Consider the following 9,028-nt stretch of genomic DNA (forward strand, 5'->3'; position numbering starts at 1 on the left):
AAAAAAAAAAAAAAAAAAAAAAAAAAAAAAAAAAACCCCAAAGGGCCATCTTCTACAGTGAAGAAAAACTGTTTTGAACAGATAGTTTAAATTTTTGAATTGATTATGGTAATGCATTCCTATAATCCCAGAATAAAGGAGGCCAAAGCAAGAGGACAATGAGTTTAGGGCCAAACTGAGCTATAAAGCAAGACCCTGCCTCAAAACAACAACAACAACAACAACAAGAAAACTTTGTTGGTTTACATTTCCTTCAAATACCTTCTTTTCTTGCATTTCCAAAGAAATGGGTGCTGTGTAAAGTAGCCCTGCTGTAATCTAATCAAGACTTTAATCTGTGTGTCTGTCTTATCTCTGCTTCTGTCTTTGTCTCCCTCCTCTCTTCCCCTTTTCCCCTCCCCCCTCAGGTGTGTGTGTGTGTGTGTGTGTGTGTGTACACATTATATGACAAGACAAGTTTGAATGCTGACCCCTACAAGTTGTAGTAAAGCATGCGCGCACACACACAGCTTTCGTACTCAAAGTAACATATCTATGAACCACATCCCAAAGCTCCTTCTTACCCCTAATCTAAACGGCCTTTCCGTCTCTCTTCCACGGGACCATGGAAAAGTGCTTCTCTCTCTCACACAGGTTCACTTCATATACAAGTATTCATCTAATGCCCTGAGCAGCCCTGTGAGGAATTCGCCAAGTTGCTCTCTGGGCCTCGGCTGCCTGCTTGGCACGTGTGCACCGTGGATTAGGGGACATGGCACCAACTGTGCTTCTCCAGTAGTCCACAGGGTTTTTACACAGGACACACACAAGCCCAGGGCCCATCATAAACTTTCCCAGGCTCCCTTCAGCCTGCACTCTGGCTGTACCTAGCCTCCCATTTATCAAGAAGCCACAATCTAAGTAGTCAACAGCCAGGATGTTTCAACATCCAGGGAGGACCCTGAGGCCCTGCAGAGTCCAGTGAGGTCCCCGGATCATCAAAGGAGACTGCACCACATGTTTGCGTGGCATGCGTATTTTATTGTCTTCCAAACTTACTTGAAAAAAAAAATTTATGATGAGTACTTGGCAGCGCATCTTGATGTGTGTTCCAATAGGTTTTACACAATAAAAAGGACTTATTGTCAGGGTTTTTTTAAATGATGTTTCTGTCTGCTCAGCGTGCATCAGTCTCTTCCCTGGAAACTACATTTCAGTTCTCCCTCGAGAGCGCATCCCACCTCCAGCCTTCTGTTATTCACGTGGTTCACACGGGCTGACCCCACACATCCTCCTCCGTGCAGGGGTGGACCCCGGTTTAGGCCTGGACAATAGGCAATTTTTTCTACTGCCATGACAGTCAGCTTGGGAATCAACATGAGACTTAAAGCCAGCAAAAGACTCCACTCCAGGATCTTTACTGGAACCTCTGGGCTTGCGAGGTGAGAGGACATTAGAATATGTTAAAATTGCTAGAAATGCTCACACTGCCCAGACCTGCCTTAGGAAGCAACAGGGAAGAAGATTAAAGCCAACAGATAGCAAGACCTCATCACATCCCTGGAGGCCTGCCCTCCAACTACACCTACAGCCAACAGTAGAGTCCTAGATGATGCAGTTGCCTGAACCAATCGATTGTTTTTCCTTGAGCATTTAGTACTGCAAGCACACTAATTCCTACTCTGGGCTACACTAAGTTAAACGAGGCTTCCTTAAAGCGTCCCAGAGACTTCCAAATATAAACATGCGTTATGGATTTGAATCAGGAGGCTACACAGGAAGCATTTCCCACACTAATGAACTGCTTTGGAAAGACCGTATCACGGGCCTTACAGTCCACAAGAAAACACCTTAGGAAAGGCTAATACACATTACCTGTCTGTTAACCTAATATTAAAATACTCCAAATCCCCATTCCCTTGTTATTCTGGATAAAGGAGACAAATGGGAATTCATTTATTCAACACTGTTGATGCATTTTTTTCCAGCCTTTAAAAAATGCATGTGTGTAATTTTTTAGTCATTTTCCTAAATTGGGGTCATAAGCACAAACCATAGTATATTTTTCCCAGACTTAATAAAGTATGTACACACGTATACAGACTTCTCTTTATTGCATCGGGGTCATAATTCCTGAACTGTTATACTTTTGATTTCCACCTTTTAAAATATTTTTGGTCTCTAGTCTCACTGCCAAGTTATCAGCTATCGTTCCTTGTTATAAATGTGTCTCCCTCTGGCTGTAACTCCTCAGTCTCCTCTGTGGTTAAAGGGCTAATAACCTAAAAACCTCAGGTGGGCTGAGAAACTCCTGACCAGAGTGTAGGTGAACTGACAAAAGCTCCCGAAGGATGTTAGGACGCCAGAAGTCCCCGAGATGGTCAACATGGCAGCCTCCCCACAATGGGATTCGAAACTTTCAAGATGCAGAGAAGCAAATCTGCATATAACATCTTCCACCCCAAGGGTTCCCCTTTCTGTGCCACAGAGCCTCCAGGCCCCTGTGCCTGGGCGTGCAGACTTTGGGAGGTGCAGGATGGCAGAGCAGAACTTAGAGGGAGAGCCAAGGTCGCAGATGCACTGTGTAAGCTGAGTGACAGCCCCTGGAATCAACATCAAGGGTGACTTGCTCACCTTACGGGCTGCTGCTTTCCAGGTTCCTGCTTGGTTTTGAACAGCTAATGTTTCTAAATAAGTGACCTCAACTATAGAAACAAAAACAACAAAACAAAACAAACTCGAGTTTAACAGTAAGCACTGAGCTGTTCTTAGAAACTATAAAATAAAGTGGGTTTTTTTTTTTTTTTCATCTTTAAACCCAAGAGAACCCATAGTCCAAAGAAAAATTCCATTCCTTGGTTTCTAAGTCATCCATTGGCACACAAGTCAGATTTTAGTCATTTTTCAGGCATGTTGTGTGCCTCTAACTCTCAAGTCATTATTTGCCTGCTTAAAGACTACTTGTGGGCTTCCCTACCCCGCCCCTCCCATTTATGCTCCTATAATGGAATGGATGGAGATCTGGGGAAAGATGAAGTAATTACACCTTTCTTTCTCTTTAAAGATGCAATGCTGGCCCAAGCAGGTAGCAGAAGGAAACAGGATAATACAGATTCAAGCAGAGGAGCAGGAAATCCACGGGTCCGTCAGAAAGACTGGAGCTGGGTTTGTAGCCACTCTTGTCAGGGAAAAGACATTAAGATTTCTCAAGTCAGTCACTAAAGATCCAGAGGAAAGGACTCTGGGCACCTGAGTCTTAGGGCTTGAACTGAAAGAAAAGCTCAGCTCACCATTGCTCTGATGCCTTTTCCAGAATGCAATACACATGTTCTAGAAGGTTCATGGCTCCAATGTAAGGAGGAGCCAAGCACCTGCTCAGAAAGTCATTTGCAAAGTTAGGGTCTGCTCTGCCAAAGAAAACACTCTTCCTTTGCCTCCCCCCCCCCCAACCTCCAGCATTTATGCTCAGAAGGGCCTCCCCCCCCCCCTTGAAGGCCTGTTAAGCAGATGTGGGGCTTGGGCACTAGCTGGAGGGACTAGGGAGCCATTAATCTGCAATTAGGACTGCGCTTGCCCCCACCTGCCTTGCCTGCTTGACCCTGGCAAGCACACAGCTGAAAAGCATCTTTTTGTTTTAGCAGTCAGAATGGCATTAGAAAGTCTCGAGGTTCCCAAACACTGTCACTTAACAGGGAAAGGGAGGCACTACAAAAAAAATTAAAATCCATAGCTTACCCAAGAAAACCACATCTAAACCAATGGAATGTAAAGTAATGGATAAAGCTCCACCTCCATTGCACCATAAAGTAATAAGAGAAGGTACAAACTGCCAAGGGACAGACGCAGTATAGTCCCACCCAGCTCTGACACCCATGACCCACATGGCCAGCATGCCAGATATCTGTATAGGTGCTGTGGCAGAGTGGGACTGCAATGTAGTTTGCTGAATTGACATAAGCATTTTCAGATTTTTTTTTTAAAAAAAAAAAAAACGTGTTTTTTTGTTAAAGATGCAACAAAAAATAAAATCTATTATTATAGATTCTGTTACCATTGTGACAAAATTACTGCGTGAAGAGTAATTCTTTGTAAGAGGGTTGATGTCTGTTTCGGAAGCGTGGGGGGGATGGGAATGGGTACTGCTGCTGTCACTGTTGTTTTGAGATGAGGGTCTGTGTAGCCTGAGATGGCCTGGAACTCAGTATGTAGACCAGGCTGGCCTCAAATGCAGAGATCTGTCTGTGCCTCCCTAGTATCAGGATTAAAGGTGTGAGACACCAAGCCAGGACCAAAAGCAATTCTTTCCTTTTTTACAAAAGCCCGAACCCCACTCTTACTTACTTATATTTTACTAGTTTAAATCCAGGAGGGGCACAACATCATGGACTGTGTCCAGGGGCCTTTGCAGGAAAATTGCCGCAGAATTTAGTTCAGACCATGTCACTGTTTCTGTGGGCTACAGTTACCTTTCCCAGGTTATTCGGACTTTGTCTGGTTTGCCTCCAGGAGTCACTGAGTTGGTTTTGTGTTATACACATTAGCGCATCTCTTCCCTGAATAGAGCTCAGTTTCATTTCAGGCATAAACACTTTCGATTTTAGAAAGAGCCATACATTCTATCTAGTTCCAGAGACCTTGCTTATGCGAGCAAAAATGGCATCTTTTTTGCATCTCAGCAGAAAGAAATGCATTTCAGTTCTTTCCGCATTTCAGAAGTCCTGTTCCCAGCAGACCTCTATGGGTGCCAAGATCTCAATTATTTTTTTAATGAAGAAGAATACATTTTGGCTCAGAGCTTTAGAGATTGTAGTCCATAGTCACTTGCTCCACTGTTTTTGGTCCTGTGGTGAGTCTAATTAGCATCACAGTGTGGCATGCATAGTAGAACAAAACTGGTCATCACATGATACCTAGGAAGTATAAAGAGATAGGAAGGGACTGGAAGCAAAAATAAGCCCTTCAAGAATGGGAATCTAGGGCTGGTGAGATGGCTCAGTGGGTAAGAGCACCCGACTGCTCTTCTGAAGGTCCTGAGTTCAAATCCCAGCAACCACATGGTAGCTCATAACCATCTGTAACAAGATCTGACTCCCTCTTCTGGAGTGTCTGAAGAAAACTTACATATAATAAATAAATCTTAAAAAAGAAAAAAAAAGAAAAAGAAATGCTTTAAAAAAAAAACAAACAACAGGAATCTAGTTTCTCTGTAGGCTCAGCCTCTATAGTCTCCACTACCTTCCATCAACAGCCCATTCAACTATGAATTGAATAATCCATTGGTGACATTAGAACCATCAGGATCGGCGACTGGAGAGATGGCTCGGTGGTTAATAGCACTAACTGTTCTTCCAGAGGTCCTGAGTTCAATTCCTAGCAACCACATGGTGGCTCACAGATGGGATCTGATGCCGTTTTCTGGTGTGTCTGAAGACAGTTATGGTGTACTCAAAGAAAGGAAGGAAGGAAGGAAGGAAGAAAGAAAAAGAAAGAAAGAAAGAAAGAAAGAAAGAAAGAAAGAAAGAAAGAAAGAAAGAAAGAAAGAAAGAGAAGGAAGGAGAGAGGAAAGAGAAGGAAGAAAGAGAGAGAACCAAAGAACCATCAGGATTCAGTTACTTCCCACACACTCCCACTTCTTTAATGCATGAGCTCTGAGAGGACATCTCCCGTCTGAGTCATGCGTGGTGCCACCCTTTTGTGCTCTCTGTTACCTTAGTAGATCCCAGGACACTTGGATATATGGTTTGACATGATTTGTGGAGCCAGGATGTCTAAGACACAAAAGATGAGCAATGCCTGCCTGCATTGTGGAAATGCAGATCTGAATTCAGAAAACTTAGATTACATACTGGTTTTGTTTCTTTCCTTCTCTGTATGCTTAATGCTCTGAGCTTCTCCACCCCATAAAGTTAAGTACCAGACCAGACCTCAGACAGACAAGAGGAATAAATAATGCAGATTTAAACCCACTGATGACTAAGTTCATGGTGAAGGTGCAAGAGGAACTTAAATAGCCTAGGGCAGACATGAGAGCCATGGTCAGACTGAGACCTATTTAGAGAAGATAGGAGTTTCTCACCGAAAAACCCAGCACTGGGCTTAAGCCAAAAAGTCTTAAGTTGAAATCCCACCTCCTCCACCCTGTCCCCAAGTTCCCCGGGACCATGAGAGTATTTAGATTCTGTGGACTTGAAAGACAGATATGCCCAGTGTTGATCAGCATCTCTGGCCATCTAAGCCTAGAAAGAAGGCCCACTTGAAATTATTTTTCCTCAGTTCTGTCTAGCTCCAAGTTACTTGACCTTAAAAAATAAAAAGTTGGTAAATAATAATAATAATAAAACACAAACAACAAAACCTTAGGCCCAAGAAGTCTGTAAGGCAGAGCTCAGAGCATTGCCATATCAAGCTTTATGACAGATCTGTTCACAGCTACTATTTTAGAATAAGCAGACTTAGAGTTTCCAGAAATCTGCGCTGCCTGGGGCAATCCATTCTAGGCTCTGAACATTTAGAAAATCCCACCTTTTCTGCTCACAGCTCTGGAGCCAGGTCTCACCTTCCTGGTTGACAACAGTCCCTTTCTCCCTGGAGCCAGAGCCTATACTTGAAGCCTGGCAGGTCCACAGAACCATAGAATTCCCACAGGTCCTCCTCCTTTCTTTGCCCATGATTGACAAGAACCACACCCAATCAGACATCATTATCCTTGCTATTATGTCATGCAGGAAAGGAGTAGACAGATGTCCTATGATGGAGACCTAGATACAGAAGACCCAAAAACAGCCCCAGATTGAGCCCAGGGAACCCCTTTCATTGCTGGGATGGAGTAAGGGAAAGCCCCAGGTATACTACTCTCTGAATAGAAAGCACATGAGAGTGAAAAAACAAACCTAAAAATTCAATGCCCCAAAATAAAGTTTATTCTTTGGCACTTCAAACCTGGCAAAGGTTAATGTCAATTCATACAATAATTAAATCAGATCAAGATCCCAGAAATGTCACTGAGATCATCCTTGATTCCATGAACAAAAGGGATCCAAAGGGGTAAGAGAGATAAAGTAGAGGGTGGGCTACAGGGGGTTAATCAGCCAATGAGTACATGTTATTTTCCTTTATTCAAGTGATTCTCATGTTATTCAAATATCCTGGAATTGGTGATGATTTTTTTTTTTCATTCTGAGGTAGGTATTTTACATTTTTCTTTTTCATTTTGGGAAATTCTTCTTCAATGGATTTTTAGTTGACTGCTTTTAAAGGTATTTTGCGGGTTTTAAAAGTTTTTTTTTTTTCAAAGTCAGGCTGACACTTCTAGTTCCTTCTGACCAGGCTTTTCTGCATCACATATAGAAATGGAACTGTTCTGCCTAGAACCTGTCTGGGAAATTGACCTATAGATCTTGTGCCCCATAGAATCCACTTCCTCAAAGATATAGCCCGGGGGCTCCATGTATGATGCTGGGCACTTGCCCAGATCCTTGGGAGTAAAGCTGATGGAGTAAGTAGTCTGACCCTCTACGGGGATGTTTCTCCGAAGGCCACCCCAGGCGGGCTTGTAGTTTTCAGTAATGATAGGTGGATGTGCCACAAAGCACGTCTTAGTGGTTGTCTGGCAGTCCAAAGGCTCAGCAGGCAGGCTCAGGTGAGGAGTGGGTCTGATTGGCTTCGTGTTCACAGCTGCCCACTGCTTGAAGTCATCCTTGGAGGTGGTCGAGCTTTCAAAGCGCTTGCTCTTCTTAACGGAAGGCACAGGTCGGCAAGTTATAGCAGGGCTACCTTTGAGGTGCTTGTAATGGGTCTGCACAGTTGTCAGAAGATCCATCTTCTCCTCAGAAGGGACATACACAACAGGAGATTTGGGGACTCTCTGGGGCGTTGGCCAGGCTTGAAACTTCTCCTGAACCTCTGTGATGTTGGAGAAAGGTGCATCGTGCTTAGGGAAATTGGCTGGAGGTTTTATGCTCTTGGCAGGCTCCCCTAGCAGGCCTCGGTAGGACTCTTTGTGGGTGGTCAGGTTCTCAAAGGGGATGTCACAGGGTATAAATTTCTCTGCCTCCTTAACGAAGCGCTTCTCCACAGGGTGGGGCACATAACTCATCTTGTAGTTAGTCAGGTCCTCCAAGGGGATGTTGTAGAGCTTTGGCTTGGCTGGAGGCTTGCAGCTCACAGTAGTCACAAGGCCTTTCATGGTGTAGTCATCCTGATGTGTGGTTCTATTTTCAAACTTGGAAGACTCTGGCCGGTACTTGTGTGGAGGACGAAGAAGCTCCCGTCTTGGTTGGTTCCAGGATAAATAATCAGCTAAAATGAAAGAAGAGGCGATCACTGATCAATCAGGTCTCCTAACTTGCATGTGTTTTAAAGAGCCCTAAAGCCACAAACCAGTTTCTAATGAAAACCTCTGGCCTAACAGAACAAAGTAGATCCCTGCTAGCATCTTGTACATACGCTCACTATTTAAATATCATGGTGCTTGCAGCCCACTGTGTAGAGAGACAAATCTACTCAAGTTCTGCTCGGATGCCCCAATGCTGTGCACAGGGATTTTAGAGACCTACGTTCTACTCCAGCAGAAAAGTCTGCCCGAGAGGAAGCTTTTACCTGCGCAAGGAAAGGGCCATCTCTCCATGTCGGAGTGCATGAAAAGGTGCATGTGCTGTGCACAAACACAGAGAATCACAACTCGCCACTGACGACCTACCAGCCAAGCCAACCAGGCCTACTTAGTTGGAGTAACTTAACTACTACTGTGTCCCCGAACTGCTCATGTCTAATCCATATGCACCAGATGCATTGCTCCAAGGGAGTAAGAGTATACGCTATTGCCTAAAGACAGACTTGCCACAGCTGCCTCGTCCTTTGTTATTAGTATATTAGTCATTTTTCTCTTCATAACACCCTAATAAAATATATACTATCAAAATACTGACTTTATAAATGCAGAAACAGAAACATAGAGAAACTCACACCCAATTAAATTACTTGGATTCGAAGAAGGAGGAGGAGGAGGAGGAGGAGGAGGAGGAGAAGGAGAAGGAGAAGGAGAAGGAGG

At 44.0% G+C, this 9,028-nt stretch overlaps 1 protein-coding gene across 2 annotated transcripts in view; it reads right to left on the reverse strand.

Annotated features, from left to right (window-relative positions):
* Nucleotides 1-7,157: 7,157 nt before the first annotated feature.
* Saxo1 (stabilizer of axonemal microtubules 1) overlaps nucleotides 7,158-9,028 on the reverse strand; it is a 95,168-nt gene continuing 93,297 nt past the window's right edge. For both annotated transcript variants that reach the window (XM_021201168.1, XM_021201169.1), the window contains exon 4: nucleotides 7,158-8,277. In XM_021201168.1, the coding sequence (XP_021056827.1) occupies nucleotides 7,274-8,277 (1,004 nt within the window). In that variant the 3' untranslated portion in view covers nucleotides 7,158-7,273. The remainder of the gene's footprint in view (nucleotides 8,278-9,028) is intronic.

This window comes from Mus pahari, chromosome 6 (assembly GCF_900095145.1).
Source record: "Mus pahari chromosome 6, PAHARI_EIJ_v1.1, whole genome shotgun sequence".
Taxonomy (NCBI): Eukaryota; Metazoa; Chordata; class Mammalia; order Rodentia; family Muridae; genus Mus; species Mus pahari.